Here is a 22486-nt window from a genome sequence, read left to right as displayed (position 1 = left end):
GCATAGACGTCCTGCCTTCTACTGGAAGAAGATGTCATCTAGGATTTTCATAGCTAGAGGGGAGAAGTTAATGCCTGTCTTTAAAGCTTCAAAGGACAGGCTCTCATGAGAGGCTAACGCAGCTGTTGACTGTAAGTTAAAGCCAATACTCATTGACCATTTCAAAAATCCTAGGGCTCTTAAGAATTTTGCCAAATCTATTCTGTCTATGCTTTAGAAATGGAATAACAGGCCCTACTTGACAGCACATCTGTTTACAGCATGATTTACTGAATATTAAAAACCCATTGAGGCCTGGTGTGGCAACTCATGCCTGTAATCCCAGCATTTTTGAAGGCCGGGGTGGGTGGATCACTTGAGGTCAGGAGTTCGAGACCAGCCTGGCCAACATGGTGAAACCTCGTCTCTACTAAAAATACAAAAATTATTCAGGCATGGTGTCATGCGCCTGTAATTCCAGCTACTTGGGAGGCTGAGGCAGGAGAACCGCTTGAGCCCGGGAGGCGGAGGTTGCAGTGAGCCAAGATCCCAGCCTGGGCAACAGAGGGAGACTCTGTCTCAATTTGAAAAAAACAAAAAACAAAAAAGGGCCAAGCACGGTGGCTCACAACTGTAATCCCAACACTTTGGGAGGCCAAGGCAGGCGAATCACCTGAGGTCAGGAGTTCAAGACCAGCCTGGCCAAAATGGTGAAACCCCATCTCTATTAAAAATACAAAAATTAGCCAGGCAATGGTGGTGCACACCTGCAGTCCCAGCTACTCAGGAGGCTGAGGCAGGAGAATCACTTGAACCTGGGAGGTGGAGGCTGCAGTGAGCTGAGATAGCGCCACTGTACTCCAGTCTAGGCAACAAAGTGAGACTCTGTCTCAATTAAAACAAACAAATGAAAAACAAATAGGGCCTGGTGCAGTGGCTCATGCCTATAATCCCAGTGCTTTGGGAGGCTGAGGCAGGTGGATCACCTGAGGTCAGGAGTTCGAGACCAGCCTGGCCAACATGGTGAAACCCTGTTTCTAACTAAAAATACAAAAACTAGCCAAGCATGGTGGTGCGTGCCTGTAATCCCAACTACTCAGGAGGCTGAGGCACAAGAATCACTTGAACCCGGGAGGCAGAGGTTGCAATGAGCTGAGATCATGCCACCGCATTCCATTCTGGGCGACACAGCGAGACTCCTTAAAAAAAAAAAAAAAAAAGCCGGGCGCAGTGGCTCACGCCTGTAATCCCAGCACTTTGGGAGGCCAAGGTGGGTGGATCATGAGGTCAGGAGATCAAGACCATCCTGGCTAACACGGTGAAACTCCGTCTCTACTAAAAATACAAAAAATTAGCCGGGCATGGTGACGGGCACCTGTAGTCCCAGCTACTCGGGAGGCTGAGGCAGAAGAAAGGCATGAACCCGGGAGGCGGAGCTTGCAGTGAGCCGAGATTGTGCCACTGCACTCCAGCCTGGGCGACAGAGCAAGACTCCGTCTCAAAAAAAAATAAATAAATAAAATAAATCATTGAGACCTACTGCTCAGGAAAAAAGATTCCTTTCAAAATATTATTGCTCATTGACAATGCACCTTGTGACCCAAGAGCTCTGATGGAGATATATGTAAAGGTGAATGTTGTTTTCATGCCTGCTAATGTAACACCTACTCTGCAGCCCATGGAGGAAGGGATAATTTTGATTTTCAAGTCTTATTATTTAAGAAATATATTTTATAAAGCAGTATCTGCCATAGTTAGTGATTCCTCTAATGGATCTGGGCAAAGTAAATTGAAAACCTTCTGGAAAGGATTCCCCATTCTAGATGCCATTAAGGACATTTGTGATTCACAAGACGAGGTTGAAATACCAACATTAACAGGAGTTTGGAAGAAGTTGATTCCAACCCTCATGGATAAGGGGTTTGAGACTTCAGTGGAGGAAGTCACTGCAGATGTGGTAGAAATAGCAGACAACTAGAATTAGAAGTGGAGCCTGGAGATGGGACTGGATTGCTGCAATCCCATGATCAAACTTGAACAGATAAGGAGTTGCTTCTTATGGATGAGTAGACAAAGTGATTCCTGGAGATAGGATCTACTCCAGGTGAAGATGCTGTGAACGTTGTTGAAATGACAACAAAAGATTTAGAATATTACATCAACTTATTTGATAAAGCCGTGGCCAGGTTTGAAAGAATTGACTCTAATTTTGAAGGAAGCTCTACTGTGGGTAAGATGCTATCAAACACAATGCGTGCCACAGAAAAATCTTTCATGAAAGAAAGAGTCAATCCATGTCACAAACTTCAGTTAAGAAACTGCTAGCCAGGTGCAGTGGCTCATGTCTGTAATCCCAGCACTTTGGGAGGCCGAGGCAGGTGGATCACCTGAGGTCAGGAGTTCGAGACCAGCCTGGCCAACATGGTGAAACCCTGTCTCTACTAAAAATACAAAAATTAGCCAGGCGTGGTGGCAGGCACCTGTAGTCCCAGCTACTTGGGAGGCTGAGGCAGGAGAATTGCTTGAACCCAGGAGGCAGAGGTTGCAGTGAGCTGAAATCGTGCCACTGCGCTCCAGCCTGGGCAATAGAGCAAGACTCTGTCTCAAAAAAAAAAAGAAAAAAAAAGAAACAAAGAAACTGCTGCAACAGCTACCCTCAACTTTCAGCAACCAGCACCTGGTCAACAGCCATCAACATTGAGGCAGACCCTCTACCAACAAAAAGATTACGGCTTGCTGAGGGCTCAGATGATTATTAGCATTTTTTTTTAGCAAAAAGACATAATGATCTTATACACTTTAATAGACTATGGTATAGTGTAAACATAACTTTTTTTTTTTTTTTTTGAGATGGAGTCTCGCCCTGTCACCCAGTCCGGAGTACAGTGATGTGATCTCGGCTCACCGCCGCAACCTCCACCTCCCAGGTTCGAGCAATTCTCCCGCCTCAGCCTCCTGAGCAGCTGGGACTACAGGGGTGTGGCACCACACCCAGCTAATTTTTGTATTTTTAATAGAGATGAAGTTTCACCATTTGGCCAGGCTGTTCTCAAACTCCTAATCTCAAATGATCCGCCCACCTTGGCCTCCCAAAGTGCTGGGATTACAGGCATGAGCCACCATACCTGGCCTAAACATAACTTTTATATGTACTGGGAAACCAAAAAGTTTGTGTGACTTGCTTTATTGCCGAGGTCTGGAAGCAAACCCTAGGTATGCTTGTATTACGAACAAGTTTAAATGAGTAAATTCAACAACTTACCTGAAAGGGACAAATCCCTTCAAATTACAACTTACCAAAATAAGACAAGGGGAAGTAAAAAAAACCTGAATAACTCTATATATTAAATTGAATTTGTGATTAAAAACAAACAACCATCTTTCCAAGTAGAAAATTCTAGGTCCAGACGGTTTTCTTGGTGGAATCTATCAAACATTTAAGGAAGAAACGACATCAACCTTATGAAAACACAGAAAACAAAGAGAAGGGAACACTTCCAAACTAATTTTATGAGGCCAAAATGAGGCTGACAAAGACACTACCTACCAAAACAAACTAACAAAGAAAATGCCACACCAATATCCCTCATGAATCAACATGCAAAAATCCTTAAAAACTGGGCAAATCAAATTTAGCAATATGTAAAAAGGATTATATCTCATAAGCAAATTGGACTTCTTCCAGAAATGCAAGGTTGGTTTAATATTGAAAAATCAGGCCTGCACAGTGGCTCACACCTGTAACCTCAGCACTTTGGGAGGCAGAGGTGGGAGTATTGCTTAAGCCCAAGAATTGCAGACCAGCCTGAGCAACACAATGAGACCCTATCTGTACAGAAAATTTTAAAAATTAAAAATTAGCTTGGCGTGGTGGCATGTGCCTATAGTCCCTGCTACTTAGGAGGCTGAGGTGGGAGGATTGCTTGAGTCCAGGAGTTCAGGCTGCAGTGAGCTATGATGGCACCACTGTGCTACAGCCTGGGCAACAGAGACTCTGTTTATTTAAAAAAAAAAAAAAAAAAAGCAGCAAAAATCAATCATTGTAATTTACCCCTATTAAAAGAATAAAAGACAAAACAATGATCATTTCCACAGATGCAGAAAAAGCATTTACTAACATCATACCCATTCATGTTAAAAATGTTCAGCAAATTAAGAATAGAAGGGAATTTCCTCAATCTGACAAAAGTCATATATGACAAATCTAAAGTTAACATTATAAGTTTGGCACAGGCAAGGATGTCTACTAATCACTACTATTCAATACTGAACTGTCAGCTCTAACCAGTGCAATAAAGCAAGAAAAAAAAAATAAGGCATCCAGATCAGAAAGAAGTAAAACTATGTATTTAAATCCTAAAAGATCTACAAAACCATTACCAGAGTAATAAATGACTTTGGAAAAAATCATAGGATATACGATTTATATAAAAAATCTATTGTATTTTTACATACTAGCAGCAAATAATTAAAAATGAAATTTAAAATCTATTTCAACTTAAAATAGTGCTGAAAGTAAAGTTCTTAGGAATAAATCTAACAAATGGCATGCAAGATCTTTTTCTTGAAAACTACAAAACAACGTAATTCTGTAGAGATTGTTTTAAATAGAGAAATAAAAGAAATACAAAAAGACCTTTAAAATGGAGATATACCATCTATACAAAAGACTCAATATTGTTAAAATGCCAACTCTCCTTTAATTGATCTACAGATTCAACACAATCTCAACCAAAATTCACGCTGCATTTCTGTAGACATCAACAAGCTACTTCGTAAATTTATAAGGAAATTCAAAGGACCTAGAATATTCACTTTATATCAAGACTTACTGTAAAGCCACATTAATCAAGATGTGGCATCAGCAAAGAAACAGACAAAATATCAAGAAAACACAATAGCGTCTCAACACAGGGCCTATATGTATATACACACATATACTAATACAGGACCACATATACAGTCAATGATTTTTAGCAAAGGTGTCAGGTAATTCAATAGAGTAAGGTATGTCTTTTCAACAAATGGTGCTAGAACGGGATACGAGTATAGAAAAACAAGAGTTAACCCTGACCTCAAACCAAATACAAAAACTGATTTCAAATGGGTCCTAGAGCATCCTGACAGCTATAATAGGTTAAAAACTTTAAAAAATTTTTTTAATTTAAAAATAAAAGGAATCATAGAACATACAACTACAAAATTTCTAGAAAATAGGAGAACTTCTAGGCCAGGCGCGGTGGCTCACGCTTGTAATCCCAGCACTTTGGGAGGCCGAGGCGGGCGGATCATAAGGTCAGGAGATCGAGACCACGGTGAAACCCCGTCTCTACTAAAAATACAAAAAATTAGCCGGGCGTGGTGGCGGGCGCCTGTAGTCCCAGCTACTCGGAGAGGCTGAGGCAGGAGAATGGCGTGAACCCGGGAGGCGGAGCTTGCAGTGAGCTGAGATTGCGCCACTGCACTCCAGCCTGGGCGACAGAGCGAGACTCCGTCTCAAAAAAAAAAAAAAAAAAAAAAAAAAAGAAAATAGGAGAACTTCTTCTGACTTTAGCGTAGGCAAAGATTTCCTCCATAGGTCACAAAAATCTGGAATCAAAACTGGAAAAAGTTGATAAATTGGACTTTATGAAAACAAAATACTCTTGCTCATTAAATAACGTCATTAAGAAAACCAAAAGGAAAGGAACAATATGGAAAAAAACACTTATGATACATACATCTGATAAAGGACTTAAATCCAGAATATATAAAAAACATATGAAACAACTTTTTTTTTTTTTTTTTTGAGACAGAGTCTCGCTCTGTCGCCCAGGCTGGAGTGCAGTGGTGCAATCTCAGCTCACTGCAAGCTCCGCCTCCCGGGTTCACGCCATTCTCCTGCCTCAGCCTCCCAAGTAGCTGGGACTACAGGCCCGTCACCACGCCTGGCTAATTTTTTGCATTTTTAGTAGAGACGGGGTTTCACTGTGTTAGCCAGGATGGTCTTGATCTCCTGACCTCGTGATCCGCCCGCCTCAGCCTCCCAAAGTGCTGGGATTACAGGTGTGAGCCACTGTGCCTGGCCAATTTTTATTTAAATAAGACCCATGGGGAAATAGTCAAATGAAGAAACAACAAAGCAGCAACAAAACAAAACCCAAGTCTTACCCCACTGTGCAGCTGCAGGCCAAAGAGCAGAAGCCTATAGCTGGGGAACAAGGTATTCATTCTTTCAAGCATTATAAAATGAAGCCTTCAGAAATCAATTTTGAAGCAACACAATTTTTAAAAATAGGTAAGATGTGGACAGATAATTTTGCAAAGGAAAATACATAAATGACCAACAAGCATCTTGGAAAATTGTGCAACCTCATAAGTCACCAAGGAAATACAAAATAAAAGCTTTAAAAAAAATGAAGTTTGGAACAACTGAATAAATACATAAAATGACAACAAAATGAACCCTGACCCTCTACCTCACACCATACGTAAAAGTTAATTCATAAAAGCTATATAACTCTAAACCTTCTAGAGGAAAACATAAATATTTTTGCAATTTGGCAGGGTAGGCAAAGGTTTCTTACAAAGAACACAGAGAGATAGCCACAAAGAAAAGAGTTCGTTAAATTAGACTTCATAAAAATTAAAGCGACACACTTTTGCTTATTGGAAAATACCACTAAGAAAATGAACAGGCCGGGCATGGTGGCTCATGCCTGTAAAACCGGCTCTTAGGGAGGCAGAAGCAGGAGGACAGCTTGAGCCCAGGAGTTTAAGACCTGCTTGGATAATACAGCGAGACCTTGTTCTTGAAAAAGAAAAGAAAATGAACAGGCAAGCCACAGACTGGAATAAAATATTTGTAAAACATGTATCTGACAAAAGATCAGTATCCAGAAGAAAAATTCAAGCAACCCAATTTTAAAATGAGCAACAGATTTGAAAAGACATTTCACAAAGGAAAAATACATGAAGAGCCAATCACGAAAAGGCGCTCAACCGTATTAGTCATCAGGCCAATGCAAATTAAAGCCATAATGAGATACCACTACACACCCACCAGAATGACTAAGATTTCACAGAGTGACAGCACCAAATGTTGGCCAGAATGTGGAGCAACTGGAACTCGTATCCATTGCTGGTGGGAGTGTGAAATGGAAGGACCACTTTGGGAAAAGATCTGGCAGTTTCTTATAAAATTAAACGTATACCTACCCTATACCTACTCTAGGTGTTTCTACAGAATAAATGAATGTCTATATGCACAGAAAAACTTGTAGAAGAAGAACCAGCATAACAGGTTTACTCATAAGAGCCTCCAGATGGAAACAGCCAGGGGTCTTTCAACATGAGAATGACTAAAAACCCACAGAATGTTCACACAGTGGACATTACTCGGCAATAAAACAGAACAAATCACTGGCACCTGCGGCAACATGGGTGGCTCTAAGAAACACTCAAACTGGCAAAATTATTTCATGGTGGAAAAAAAGCACAATTGTGGTTGCCCCGGGGAAGGTGGGGGCTGTGATGCACCTGGAGGGGCATGGGGAACTTACTGGGGTGATGGTGATGTTCTATGTTCTGGTCAGGCTGGGATACACGTGGATGCATTTGTTAAAATTCAAAGAACGGAACATTTGACACCTGTGCATCTCAGGGTATATACATTTGACTTCAAAGAAAAACAAAAATAATCACAGACAAATGCCAACTCTAGTTAATAAAATGCAAACTGAGGTGTTGACAGGATGTTGTGTGCTGATTTCTGCAGCTTATCTTAAGTGCATCAAAACCAGCGTGGATGCTGGTGGCCAGAGGGATTTGTGATGAAGCAAACAGCAAAATGGTTACTGTGGAATCTAGATGGTAGGTGCATGGGTGTTTACTTTAGAATCTTTCATGGTTTCTTTTTTGTGGTTTTGTTTTGTTTTGTTTTTGAGACAGGGTTTTGTTCTGTCGCCCAAGCTGGAGTGCAGTGGCACAATCCCAGCTCACTGCAGCCCCAACCTCCCAGGTTCAAGCAATCCTCTCATCTCAACCTACAAGCCTGCACCACCATGCCTGACTAATTTTTTGTATTCTTTATAGAGATAGGATCTCACTATGTTGCCCAGGCTGGTCTTGAACTCCTAGGCTCAAGTGATCCCCCTACCTCAACGGGATTACAGCCATGAGCCACCATGCCCAGCCCTCTTTCATCTTTTCTATGTTTTAAAAGTTTTACAGCAAAAAGTTGGGAAAATGTAAAAAAGATTGAAACTTATCAACCAAAAATAGGAAAAATAAAAGAGATGGCAGGAGACCCCTCCCTTTCCCCCTGAGCTTCCAACCCTCCCTTTCCCCGCCCAGTTAGGACAGGAACCCCAAGGGCTCGGGGCCCCGTGCCTGTGCGGGGAAGGAGGCACCACCGTGCCTGTGCGGGGGCTGGTCCTCTGCCCTCCGGTGCTTCTCATTCTCTGCACTCCACTTCCCCTCGCCCGCAGTGAGCAGCCACAGTTGGCGGAAACTACACCCAGGCAACCTCTTCCCACGAATTCAGTGAAAATGCAAACCCCGCAGGAGCTGGACTCTCGAGAGCTTGCGGCGCCAGCTGCTGGAGGAAAGGCTTTCTGCACCCGAGTTCCTCTCCCCTTCCTCGCAGCCACCCGCCTCCCTGCCCAGGCTGGGCGCGTCTCCTCTCTGCAATCTCGGGGCACTGGTGCACGGTAAATGCCCAGTGCTTCATAACCTCCCCCTACCCACATCTCAACATCCAGTCCTCAGTGGACACCGCCCCCCGTCGACAAACATCACAGAGGCACAGTCCAAGACCACCCATTCCAGGTGGAGCATAAGCCCCAGTGCCCATCATCCCAGCCTCTTCCTCTCTCCCTCAGACGCAGTGACATCGGCCCAGGACACTGAAGACCCTTGACTTTATAAACATGCTGAAGTCAATCATTCTGAAGCTGTAGTTCTTTTTATTATTGTAGTTTTTGTAAAGACAAAGCCTTGCTATGTTGCCCAGCCTGGTCTGGAACTCCTGGGTTCAATTGATTCTCCTGCCTTGGCCTCCCAAAGTTCTGGGATTGCAAGCGTGAGCCACTGTACCCAGCCTGAAGCTGTAGTTCTTTAACCATTGTCAATAGCAATACCCATCCCTCTGTGAGCAGCAGGGCCCACTGGCATGGCTGACAGCCCTGCATCACTGCATCGAATCTGCTGCCTGGGACTCCAGGGGAGCTCCGATTCCTGGCTGGAGGGACAAGCTGTGTGGGGCTGGGCAGGGTGGATTGCGGGAGACCAAGCCCAGACTGAGGGCCACAAGCCACGGGAGCACTGGGGTGGCGGGGACGGTGAGGGACAGAGTGCAACGCCGAGGAAAGACAAGGCCACAGAATGGAGAGGCCCAGGCCCGGGGTCCCCTTCTGCTGCCATACAGGCATGCCTGTGCCTCCCCCCTAGTCCCCGTAATGGTCAAGCCAAGTGCTCTCTGAGAGGCAAGCGAGGCTCCCCACAGGAGGCTTTAGGCTTTTTTTTTTTTTTTTTTTTTTTTTGAGACGGAGTCTTTCTCTGTCGCCCAGGCTGGAGTGCAGTGGCGCGATCTCGGCTCACCGCAACCTCCACCTCCTGGGTTCACGCCATTCTCCTGCCTCAGCCTCCCAAGTAGCTGGGACTACAGGCGCCCGCAAACACGCCCGGCTAATTTTTTGTATTTTTAGTAGAGACGGAGTTTCACCGTGTTAGCCAGGATGGTCTCGATCTCCTGACCTCGTGATCCACCCGCCTCGGCCTCCCAAAGTGCTGGGATTACAGGCTTGAGCCACCGCGCCCGGCCGAGACTTTAGGCTTTAACCAAATTGTCTGTTCTGCAGGGGGAGCTGCACAGGTGCCCCCACTCCCGACTTCTTTGAATCCCTGTTGTCTCCAAGTCCTACCCATCCTCTCCAGGTGAACAGAAACACTGCCCAGGGGAGAACGGAGGAAGAATCCAGGAAAGGCTGCCCGAGAGCCTGGCTGAGCCCACACCATCGCCAAGAGCAGCGCCAAAACTCAGGAGCTGGTGAGATGATGGCTCAGGACCCACATCAACAGGAGGGGGTGTCAGTCCCCTGAGTGATGACTCCCTGTCTCACCACCTCCTGCCATCCACACCTCGAGGGCCACAGCCAGCAGGTGAATCAGGGCCGGCTCCGGGCACCTTCCTTCCTGCACCAGCTCCACAATGTGAGGTGGGGGCCCGCCCCCAGAGGCACCCGGAGCAGCAAGTGCTCCAAGAGGGGGAAGTCCGCCCAAAGCCCTCTCTCACCCGCGGCACAGGACGCAGAGGGGACAGAGCATCAGGAACACCCAGCGATCACAGGGGTCTGTCCCAAAGGGGAGGAGTCAGGAGGCAGGGAGAGTGGCTGGGAGGCTAGTCTTGGGAGTGTCCGCCCCCCATTCCGAGGGAGAGGAGGGAAGCAGAAGGTGAGCACAGGGAGCCCCAGCTGGGGATGGAGCGGGGGCTGCAGCTCGACTGTGTTGCCTGGAGGCGGGGCATGGACTGCAGCCCCCACCCACCTGCCTGGCCAGTCCGAAGCCACCCCAAGTCTGGAGACCTCACTTGTCCTGCTCACCCCTCCCAGGGACGGTGTCCAAACCCCCCAGCCTTGGCTGGTGCTGTAAATATGGGAGGGAGGTTCTGCCTCACCCCCAGCTCCAAGAGTCAGCCAAGAATGTTCTGGATATCTGTACCTCGCCCCAAGTCAGAGGCTGGGAAGAAACCCGGAGGATGGTGGGGACGGTGGACAGCAGTCCTCAGGCACCAGGCACCAGGCACCAGGGCTCCCACTTGGGGATGGGGGCACCAGCAGGTGTTAAGTGCATCACACCGGGGCTCACCATGACCCTGCCCAGAGACTCAGTATCCACGAAACAGGCAGGAACAAGGGACAAGCGTGCTTCCTCCTCCAACACCCCAGCCCCTGCCTTGAAGCTGCCAGGCACCCAACCTTCCCAGGATCCAAACCACCTTGGCCTCACCCACGGCCAAGTGTACCAAACCACAGCCAGGGTCACTGGGCTCAGACACCAAAAGCGCTCCTCCTAAAGCCGGCAGCCACCAGGGTAGCACAGGGCAGTGCAAGGCTGGGCAGGGCTGGCCACCTGTCAGCATCCAGTGGCCTCTGCTGGATGCTGACAGGGCAGCCAGGCGGGTGGGTCCATCCAGCAATCAAAGAAATCCTCCCTCTCCAACTTCCTCTCCAAAGAGATCCTGATCCTCCCTCTCCAGCTGCAGGGCCTGCAGCAGCCTCCTCCCTCGCAGGCCTCCCTGCCTGCCCCCGGTCATTCTCAGCAGCCACAGGGGACTGAGGTCCCACCATAGTGAGAATAAAATCAAGCCCTCACCAGGGCCTCCAAGGCCCGGCACGACCCGGCCCTGCCTGTCTCACTGGTGTCACCACGGCCGTCTCTGACAACACACTCCAGCCACTCCCACCTTCCGCAGGCTCCGGCCTCGGGCCTTCACACCTGCTGTTCCCTTTGCCAGGTTGCTCTTCCCTTGGATTTTGGCCTGGCTGGGCCCTTCCGGTCATTAGAGCTTCAGCTCAGTGTCACCACTCAGAAAGGGCTTCCATTAATCCCCCCGCCACACACACAAATACGCACCCCCTAGCAACCTGTTCTTAGCTTCTTCACAGCCCTCATCTAAAACCACCTATGGATTTGCTCATTTGTGGGCTGCCTGACTCTCAGTTCCAACTGTAAGTAACAAGCGATCCGCGACTGTGTCTTTGTTGCTCCTCATTACAGGCCAAGCACCTAAGAGAGGGACTGCACATAGTAGGCCTCAATAAACATTCACCAGACGGGCCAGGCATGGTGGCTCACGCCTATAATCCCAGCACTCCGGGAGGCTGAGCTGGGTGGATCACTTGAGGTCAGGAGATCGGGAGCAGCCTGACCAACATGGTGAAACCCCGTCTCTACTAAAAATACAAAAATTAACCAGGCATGGTGGCGGGCGCCTGTCATCCCAGCTATTTGGGAGGCTGAGGCAGGAGAATCGCTTGAACCTGAGAGGCGGAGGTTGCAGTGAGCCGAGGTGGCGCCACTGCACTCCAGCCTGGGTGACAGAGCGAGACCCTGTATCAAACAACAACAACAAAACATTTGCCAAAAGAACTAAAGCAGCCTGCCTGTGTCTCACAGGAACTGAAGAGCACAAGATGAACTCAACCAAAGGACACACACAGCAGGCATTTCACAGCTGACACCTGTTGGTGGAGGGAGATTAGGAAAGTGGGGAGAGGCAGTGCCTGGGCACGGGGACACCCTGGGCATGGGGACGCCCTGGATGCGAGGAAACCCTGGGCACGGCAACGCCCTGGGTGCGGGGACACCCTGGGCACAGGGACACCCTGGGTATGGGGACACCCTGGGCATGGGGACTCTCTGGATACAGGGACACCCTGGGCACGGGGAAACCCTGGGCATGGGGACGCCCTGGATACAGGGACACACTGGGCACAGGGAAAGCCTGAGCATTGGGATGCCCTGGGCATGGGGACGCCTCCCGCCACCCGAAGCCCCGCAGCCCCATCACACCCGTCTGTTCCAGCAAATCGGTCCAAAGAGCGTTTTCAAGTTTTCATGGCAAAGTCTTTGCTGATTTCGAGGGTGTGTTGTTTATTCAGTGCTCAAGTCAGAGTTTCCCCATTTAGAAAAAAAAAGAGGAGGGTGGCTCCATGGATGGAGGTATGAGGGTGTCCACAGGCAGAGGGAGCCTCCGGGCTGAGATCTGCGCCACTCTCCGTCCCAATTTCAAGGCGTAGCCTGGAGCCCAAATCAGTCTCCAAACGTGGGCTGCTGGTTAAGAGGAATCTCCCCACCCATGATGCCCTCGCATGCCCAGCTCCCACTGCCCAGAGCATGGCCAGCCTTGCCTGCCCTGGCCTTCAGGACCCCCTCAGGAACCCTCAGGCCCCCAGTCAGGGTGGGCTTGAACCAAGGCAGCCCCAGAATCTACGCCAGTGCCCTTGCCAGTGGGAGACCCTGGGGAGGCACCGTGCGGGATGTGTGGGGCCAGGGAGGAGCACTCAGCGAGCAGCTTCAGAAGCTCTGGTCATTCGCTGTGGAGGGGGGCCCAGAGCAAGAGAGGGGCCAGGAAGCTGGAGTGAGCAGGGGGGCCTCAGCCCCTGGTGGGAGCAGGCTGGGTAAAAATAAACTAACCTGGGGGCAGCAGCCAGTGAGACCACTACAGGAGGGGTGGTGGGGCCGGCGGGGGTCCCAGGGGCCCAGGAGAGGGAAGCACTGCCAGAGGTAAGGTCGGCAGATGAGGGCCAGTGCTGGTAGGATTAACTTGCTAGAGCAGCTATGGTTTATTCTTTTTTTTTCTTTTACACATGTTCCTGGGGCTCATGGAATTTACTGGTTTATTATAAAGGATACGGGTGAAGAGATGTGTAGGGCAAGGTAAGGGGGAGGGACGCAGAGCTTCCATGCCCTCCCCAGGCGCTCCACCCTCCAGAAGCCTCCACGTGCTCAACTATCCAGAAGCTCCCCGAACCCCATCCTTCTGAGTGTTTATGGAGGTTTCATTACCAAGGCATGATTGATGCAATCACTGGCCACTGATGATCAGCTTAACCTTCAGCCCCTCTCCCCTACCTGGAGGTTGGGGTGTGGTGCTGAAAGTCTCAACCTTGTAATTCTACCTGGTCTTCCCTGGGAACCATCCTGAAGCTGATTAGGGGCTGCCAGCTGGTCTGTCAGTCATGAGCATCCAAAAAGACATCACTTTGGAGATTCCAGGGATTTTAGGAGTTGTATGCCAGGAAATGGAGATGAAAACCAAGTGTATATTTCACAACATGACAGTCAAGTCTCTTTCAACCACAGCCTTACTTCCTGCCGTGCTGCCGGCCTCAGCCCCCCCCCGCCCCAGGGCCTTTGAACGCATTGCCTGTTGCCTGAAGCGATCGCCTCTGCCTGCTGGGTTTGAGCCTGGTTTACTCCTCATCCTTCTGCGCTCAGCCCGAAGGTGTCCCCCCAAGGCAGCCCTCCTGACCTGGTCCTATGAACCCCAGGTTCTGTCCTGCCACTGGTCCCCTTTGTCACTCCTGTCACTTCCCATGTTTCACGTTCACTGATGTGGTCTTGCACTTGTGCAGCCCCATGAGGGCAAGGACTGTGTCTGGCTTTGTCCTCCACTGGACCCCAGCGCCAAGTCCACAGGGAGCACCCAATGCTGAATGAATGAATGAATGAGTGACCGGCAAGAGAGGTTTATTTTGTCATGTTGGGGGTCAAAGGTTGCTGGGCAGACCACGTGGGTGAGGTTGGGTGGGGAGGGAAGCAGAGATGACCCCTTGGAAGAAGGGGTAGGAGGCGAGGAGGAGGGTGTGGGGTGCTGTATAAGGATGGCAAGTGCTTCCAGGGGTGACAAGCCAACCCCTAGAGCACCAGGCAGCAGAAAAAAGCTGACACCCTCACGCCCCACTTCCACTTAGGGCATGAGGCCAGGCCTCCAGGAAAGCCAGCTCTCCATTGCTAGGAGAGCCCCAAGGGAAGCTTCATCAGCTGCTGAGTTGGTCACAGTGGAACCCCATGTGGTGGGTGGGAGGGGTTTGAGGCACAGGGGTTTGGGTGGTGGCTTCAGGACGGAGACTCATGTCCAGATCATGAAGGGTGGCCCCGGGGGGGATGACCACCTCCAAACAGGAAGCAGACAAAGGCACAGATGGCAGAAGCGGAGGCAGAGAATGGGCTGCAGGGGCTTCCCCAGAGGGAGAGCCGAGCAAGGGGACAGGCTGGAAACACTCAGCCTCCATGCCCTGAAGCACAGACACCCGGTCTCACACGCAGGCCGGGCAGCCACACCACCTAGAACAAGGGGCGTGTCCACAGGGCAGGCCTCAGGACGCCCCGGGCTGGCCCTGCCATCAACCTAGAAAGACGGCCCAGGCTTCCCCAGGAGGGAGCATGTCCAGCCAGGTCCTGGGCAGGAGCTGAGACTCCCTGGCTGAGAGGGGATGATCACGTGCAGGCCCAGCCCGGGACTTCCCCCCTCTTCCCCACCACCCAGCAGAACCAGCTGGGCGTGAGAAAAGGAGAGAAGTGAATCAAGAGCCCAGAGCATGAGGCTGGATCAGCCCTTACACCACATGCAAAAATCAACTCAACTTGCATCAAAGACCTAAACTCAAGAGCTAAAACCACAAAACTCTTAGAAGAAAACACAGGGGAAAAGCTTCATGACATTGCATTTGGCAATAATTTCTTGGATATGGCGCCAAAAGCACAGGCAACAGAAGAACAAATAGATAAAGTGGAACATCATCAAAGTTTAAAACATTTGCATATCAGGCTGGGCGCGGTGACTCACGCCTGTAATCCCAGCACTTTGGGAGGCCAAGGCGGGCGGATTACTTGAGGTCAGGAGATCGAGACCAACTTAGTCAACATGGTGAAACCCCGTCTCTACTAAAAATACAAAAATTAGCTGGGGGTGGTGGTGGGCACCTGTAATCCCAACTACTCAGGAGGCTGAGGCAGGAGAATTGCTGGAACCAGGGAGGCAGAGGTTGCAGTGAGCCAAGATCATGCCACTGCACTCCAGCCTGGGCAACAGAGTGAGACTCCATCTCAAAAAAAAAAAATTGCATATCAAAGGGCACTAACAACGTGGGGAGAAGGCAATCCATGGAATGGCAGCAAATCATAGATCGGATACGGGATTAGTATCTGGATATTAATCTACAGATCTCCTAACACTCAGCAACAACAATCATCCAAATCAAACACAGGTAAAGGACTTGAACAGACATTTCTGCAAGAATATGTGCAAATGAGCAATAAACACGAAAAGATGCTCACCATCACTAAGCATTGGGGAATTGCAAATCAAAACCACAGGGAGAGACCCCTCACAACCATGAGCTCCGGGCAGGTAGGAAGACACCTGGTGGGGAGTTACCGGCTCCGTGCTATCCCCAGAATTCCCGCAGGGGCTAAGCCCGACCCCGACACCTCACCAGGAGCACAGGAACGAGTGGAAAAGGCCGACGGCCACCCCAAAGGGCCAGAGGGGTCCAGCAAGGGGTCTGGGACATGGAACCATTCTCTGCATTCAGACAGACGGGGACAACAGGGGGATGAAAGGTGGCCCCTAAAATTTACATCCACCCAGGGCCTATGAACATGGCCTATTTGGAAAAAGGGTCTTTGCAGATGTTATGAAGTTAAGGATCTTGAGGTGGGACCATTTTGGGTTACCCAGTGGGCCCTAAATCCGAGGAAGACTGTCCGTATGAGAGACGGGGAGATTTAGGGCACAGAAGGAGGCCCCGTGACAACAGAGGCAGAGGTCGAGTGGTGTGGCCACGAGCCAAAGAATGCCAAGGGTTGCAGGAGCCGCCAGAAGCTGCCAGAGGCAAGAAGCAGGCTCCCCCTCGGAGCCTCCGGAAAGAACCAGGCCTGCTGATGCAGTGATTTCGGACTTCTGGCCTCCAGAACAGCGAGAGAAGAAATGTCTGGTGTTTTGAGCCGCCCGGTTTATCGCAATTGGTGATGGCAGCCCCAGGAAACCACTACAGGGACCAGAGTTCCCACAGGGCTGGGCAGGAAGCAGGTGCAGAGCGCGTCAGGCCAGGCCTCTCACCTCGGAGATGGAAAAGCAGAGCTGGAGAGGTTGAGACTGGACAGGCACCACGTGTCCAGGGGTAAGAACTCCCAGGGGACGGCAGAGGCCATTGGGGACAGCAGAGTGAGGGACAGGAGGGAGGGGTGAGGGCTGAGGCACCGCCCTCCAGGAGGCCTCGATTCCCTACCACTGATGACCCAGGAACCCCCTAAGAGGAGCTGGGCTTTACCCTGTACCGTACTGCATCGGGTGGACCCTGGTGGGGACAGACGTCTAGCAACAGCGTGGCCGAGCCCCCTCCAGGACCCTGGGCCTGCATTCACGACCATGCACAGATGGCCACTCCCCCTGCCTGCAGCCTTCCCTCATGGCCTGTTCCTAGCCTCCCAGCCCAACGGAGCTCCCCAGTGGAAAGTTCCCTTCTTGGAGACTCTCTCCCTGCTGAAATACAACCTCTTGGAACAAGACAAAACTGCTTAATTTGTAAAAGCCACAAAGCCAGTCCAGAACAAAAAAAAACTCCGACCCTTGGCTGGAAGGAGTGGCCTTCCATGCCTCAGAGGCCAGTCACCACTCCATGACTCATGCCGGCCCTGCTGACAAACCCTCCAGCACCTTCCCAGGGGAAGGCCACAGCCCCCAGGGAGGGCGGGAGAGTAGCCAGGCCCCCGTTCACAAACCAGACGGGAGCCAGGCACTGCCAAGGGAGGGACAAGAGGGCAGGTCTTGGGGCTCCTAAGACTTCCCTGGGGCCGGCAGACCACCATGGACTCACCAGGGTAGGACCACCCCCTCCCACAAACCCTTCCTGGGCAGCTGTAGGGCAACCTGAGCTGGACATGCCTCACACGCCAGCCCAGTGGGGCATGAGGCACCCACAGCCACATCTGGAAGTCAGCGGGCCGGCGTCTGCCGGGCAGGCCTCTGTCACACAGGCACGGCGTCCTCCCCATGGCTCCTCCTCAAGCCAGAGCATGCATGGGGATCAGAGCAGCTCTCGCAGTGGCTTGTGGCCTGACAAAGCAGCGTAAGCCACGCCCTGGGAAGAACAAGAGCCCCTCAGTGAGGGAAGAAGTGGCCACAAACCTCAGGACACGCGCAGAAGCCCGCGGAGAGGTGGGGGCGCTGCCTGGGGGCCGTGCCGCTCCCACCCCTCACCTTGTAGATTACGGAACTGCGGCCCAGAGCTGCCAAGTGGCTTGCTCAAGGCCACCCAGCAGGGACAGGAAGGAACTCACTTCCCCAGGGACTGTTTGGGAGTTCAGTGACAATTAAAGACCAGTGATAAAGTTTGCCCAGGACGAGAACCTCGTTAAGGAAAACAGCTCCGGGACTGTCGTGTTCATTCGGAAGGCAGCCAGTTTACAACTGAGTTTCTAAAAATGTACGTTTTCTTACATGAAAACACATCCTAATGGGATTTTGTAGAAAGCATCTTTCATCAAGGCACAGCCCGAGGGGAGGTCCCCTCTTCATCCCTGGCTATGCTGTCCTCAGCCAAGGGCAGCAGGGATCAGAGTGGTCTCTGGGGCACAGCACTGGCTGCTTTCAAAGAGTGTTTTGTTCAGTTCATGAAAAGCCCGTGTTTTGTGAGCCTGGGAGGGTGCCATCACTTCCAGCTCCCCAGGGAGCACCACCCCCCAAACCCACGCTTCTCTGCCCAGCTCTCAGATCCCCTGCTGGTCACCCATCTGGGCCTCGGCTGGATCATCTATAAAATGAAGGCCGAACCCGAGGCTCCCCGAGACCCCTGCCAGCCAGGCGGGTGGAGTGACGTCCTCCCGGGGCTGGTGGCCAAGGAGGCAGGGGACCCACTGCGGCCTGCCCAGGTGGCCCGGTGGGGTGGTCACTCCGAGGACGGCTCCACTGTGCAAGCCTGACAAAGGCCCCTCTCAGCGCTCCCTGCCCTGCGACTCCTGCTGGGCCGAGAGCAGGACACTGGGCTCCACACCCACCCATCCCAGCGGGCCTGAGCCCCCGAGCTCAAACAGATAAGATGCGGTTTCACTGCTGCCCGAGCCTTCTGCTCGTCTCCCCTAGCCCCCTCCTGAGGTCCGCCTGCTGTGCCCGACTGGGTGTGCTCAGCGGCACAACACACACCCGCTCCACCAGTCCCAACGTGACATCAAGATGTGGCCCTGAGGCCAGGCGCAGTGGCTCACACCTGTAATCCTAGCACTTTGGGAGGCCGAGGCGGATGTGTCACGAGGTCAGGAGATCGAGACCATCCTGGCTGACACGGTGAAACCCTCTCTACTAAAAATACAAAAAAATATGGCAGGCGCCTGTAGTCCCAGCTACTTGGGAAGCTGAGGCAGGAGAATGGCGTGAACCTGGGAGGCGGAGCTTGCAGTGAGCTGAGATCGCGCCACTGCACTCCAGCCTGGGCGACAGAGCCAGATTCCGTCTCAAAAAAAAAAAAAAAAAAAAAAAGATGTGGCCCTGGGAGAAGCGGTGGAGGGGACCACACGTCCTAGAAGGAGCCACCGAGATGGTCCTCCCTCTCTCAGGGACCCCCCAACACACACATAGTGGCAACTGACAGACCAGGGCCCAAGGCACGTGGGGGTTGACACTCTTAGAGACCCCCCGCTCCATGGCCCGTAGGTCACTTCAGAATACCCAAAGCCTGGAGCTTGGCTCAGCCACCCCATATCTCCTAGCCCTGGGCCCAGAGGGCGGCATGAGTGGCAGAAACTGTCATCACTGCTAATTACCGACGACGGCGCTGGCCACGTGAGACGGCAGCCATGGCACCGCATGTGAGTGAAGGGATCAAGGAGGCTGGGCCTGGGAGGGAGGGCCTGGAAAGCTGGGGTGAACTAAAGGCAGGGGAGCCCCCTTTCTCTTCATTTGCCGGTTCACGCCCTGATGGGTGTGTGCCCGCTGCAAGGGGGCTGCCAGCGTGAATGGACACACGCACACACACGTGCACACACGCACACGTGCACACACACACACACACACACGCCGGGCCCCTCTGAGCGCCGGGAGGTTTCACCTCTATAATCAACTGCCAGGAAGGCACAGAAATGCTATTTTAGGTAGGAGACCCAAGCAGCCTTGAAGACAGACTTTGGCTGGAAGCAAAAAACAAACCACACAGTGGACAAACCAACCACCAGCCAGGTCCAAGCGCCGCCGCCCCAGACCCGAGCCGGGGGGGCAGGTCCCCCACACCCTCCCAAGGTTTCGGCGCCAACAGCCTCAGCATTGAGAGTGGCCATGACATGCAAGAGTGGCACACTGGAAAATGAAAGGGAAGTAGCCAGGAGAGAGGAGAGCTGAGTTTAAATAAAAGCCAGACTCAGGAGAGCTTAGCTTCTGAGACGGCATTCGTCCCACAAGCTTGGAACCGTCAAAAAGAAAAGAAATATTTCTGTGAAAAGTGAGCAAAAGCAGCCTTTGCATGCTTATTCCCCCAAGCATAAATAAAGCCCGGAGTCCAGGGCAGTGGGGGGTGGCCGATGGGGAGGGGGCTGTCTGCGTACCTGAGATCCGGTCCCTCTCCATTCCTACGGATATATTTAGCAGTGGCGGGAGTCCCGGCGTCCCGCTCAGAGGCGGCCTCCCCTTTCTCACCCCCGTCGCCCTCCCTCTCTCAGCCTCCTCCTCCTCCACCTCCTCCTCCTCCTCCTCCTCTAAAAACACTCTTTGTCTGGTCTAATTTCTTCAATCTGTTGCAATCACGAATGCATCCGAATTACCACATTTCCATGTGCTGATCATATGTTTGTGTTCCAAACTGAAGTAGCATTGTCTCTTCGAAACGGGAGGAAAAAGGGAGCAAAGGAGAGAAATCCAAAAATAGGAGGCAGGAGAGAGGGCCCGAGGTGGGCCCCGAGGAGTCCGGCAGCCCCCAGGGTCTGCCTGCGAGAGTCCCAGAGTCCCGGCCGCCCAGTCTGGTCGGTGGCTGCAGAGGTCCCGAGTGCGGCTTCCGGCAGCCTCCTCCCTCCACCTCCTCCAGCCCCCGCCGCCCCGAGGCTTGCTGCTCCTTTTTAATATCCACTTGGAGATGCCTAACTTAGACTCTTGGAAACCAACTCACAGAGTCAAATTCCTGACGACTTCCAAAGTCTTTCATTTCCCCTGTCCCGCGATGCTGCGATTTCCTTGGGTTTAAGGGTTTAAAAAGCCCAGTTCCTGTGTGCCTGCCTCGCCTTCCTCCGTCCTGGGCTGGCCCAGCCCTTCTTCACCCCGCACCCCAACGTGGCTGGGCAGGAGGAACAGCTGTGCCCCAGGCCAGCCTGCTGAGAAAAGGTTCCGGAGCACCTGCCCAGGAGGAACCCTGAGAAGTCACCCCCCTCCTTCCCGTTAGCCTGCGGTGACAGAGGCAGTTGCCGTCCCCACCCAGGCAGAGAGGGACGGGGACTTCCTGGAAGATTCCTACCACACACGCATGAGTCAGTGAGTCTCCAGCCATTCCCTGGGAGGGAGCGAGTCTTCCTCTCTGGGAACTTGGGGCCCCACTGGGGGATCAGTGCTGTTCCCCACTGTTCATCCAGGGTCTCGGAGGCTGCGTACCTGGGGGGTCCCCACCAGCACATAGGGTCCATGCTGAGGCCAAGGGCTCAGCAGAGCAGGTGGGGGTTTACAATGTGGGTCACGGGGGTGGGGATCGGGGGCATCCTCTCTTTTAAGCTTCACTTCAAGGGTTCATTCAAACCCGAGACACAGAGGCTGGTTCTGTTGGCCCAAGCCTGTTTAAAGAGAATGTGTGTTCGTGCCAAGGCTGAGAGCTCAGGCAATCTCTCTGAAAACTCCAGATTGTCAACTTCTGTTGAGAAACGGAGGACGCGTGACCGCACCACAGAAGCCTTCCTGCCTGGCCGCACAGGGCTGGTGTAAGACTGTTCTGCCCTTCAGACAAAACAGCTTCCAGTTTGCGCTGCTCCCCAAGGCCCCCACACAAATTTACAATATCTGCACCCCTCTACCTCGACACACCCCGCAGGCCTCTTTACAATCCCTGCCCCACAGAGCCAGGTGAGTTACCTGTGACCAGGTGAGGCCCATGCACAGCCCTCAGCTAGATGACAGAGCCAAAAGCCCTGAAGTGCCACTTCAGGCCACAGTCCCCTCCGCTCTCTGCCTGGGATAGTACCCCAAATGCAGTCTCCTTGGCAGAAAGGACGTCTTCCTGGGGGGTGGGGAGGACCATTCCCAGCCTTCTGGGAGACATCAAGCAACCATCTCCTCCCAAAGAGCCTGGAGGCCAGCCCCACAGGCAGCCAGACAGTGAGGAGGTGGGGACAGCATCTCAGCCGAGGTGGGAGGCCGGGGAGGGAGGGAGGGATCACAGGTACTAGAGAAGGCTGAATAATGGCCCCAGGGATAGCGCGTCCTAATCCCTAGACCTGCAAATGGGACCTTGTTTGGAACAAGAGTCTTTGCATCTGTGATTTGGTTGCGAATCTTGCTGTGGCGAGAGTACCCTGGATGGTCCAGGTGGTCCCTAAAGGCAGTCTCGGTGCTCATACAAGACAGGGGCAGAGGGAGATTCGACACAGACAGGGATGGCCAAGTGGAGATGGGGTCCAGAGAGATCTGAAGATGCTGGTGTTGAAGGTAAGGGCCATGCAGCCACAAGCCAAGGGACGCCCACAGCCACCAGAGGCTCGAGGGGGCAGGCGATGAAGGCAGTGGCCCCCAACCTTTTTGGCACCTGGGATCGATTTCATGGAAGACAATTTTTCCACAGACCAGGGAGTGGGGAGATGGTTTTGCGATGATTCAAGTGCATTATATTTATTGTTTTATTTTATTGAGACAGAGTCTCGCTCTGTCACCCAGGCTGGAATACAGTGGTGCGATCTCAGTTCACTGCAAACTCCGCCTCCTGGGTTCAAGCGATTCTTCTGCCTCAGCCTCCCAAGAAGCTGGGACTACAGGCGCCCGCCACCGCGCCCAGCTAATTTT

The 22486-nt window shown here is 51.9% G+C and overlaps 1 protein-coding gene across 4 annotated transcripts in view; it reads right to left on the bottom strand.

Moving 5' to 3' along the window:
* SEPTIN9 (septin 9) overlaps positions 1 to 22486 on the bottom strand; it is a 220745-nt gene that overhangs the window by 161632 nt on the left and 36627 nt on the right. Inside the window, exon 1 of one of the 4 annotated variants that reach the window (XM_055242146.2) lies at positions 20059 to 20943. The exons of 2 other annotated variants lie outside the window; for them this stretch is intronic. In XM_055242146.2, the coding sequence (XP_055098121.1) occupies positions 20059 to 20080 (22 nt within the window). In that variant the 5' untranslated portion in view covers positions 20081 to 20943. Of the gene's footprint in view, positions 1 to 20058; positions 20944 to 22486 lie in introns of those variants that run through there. One more of the 4 variants, XM_063617149.1, reaches the window with a different exon arrangement.

This window comes from Symphalangus syndactylus, chromosome 14, assembly GCF_028878055.3.
Source record: "Symphalangus syndactylus isolate Jambi chromosome 14, NHGRI_mSymSyn1-v2.1_pri, whole genome shotgun sequence".
In the NCBI taxonomy this organism is placed as follows: Eukaryota; Metazoa; Chordata; class Mammalia; order Primates; family Hylobatidae; genus Symphalangus; species Symphalangus syndactylus.
The sequence above is the reverse complement of the archived record's forward strand: the minus strand, read 5'-3'. Positions and strand labels throughout refer to the sequence as shown.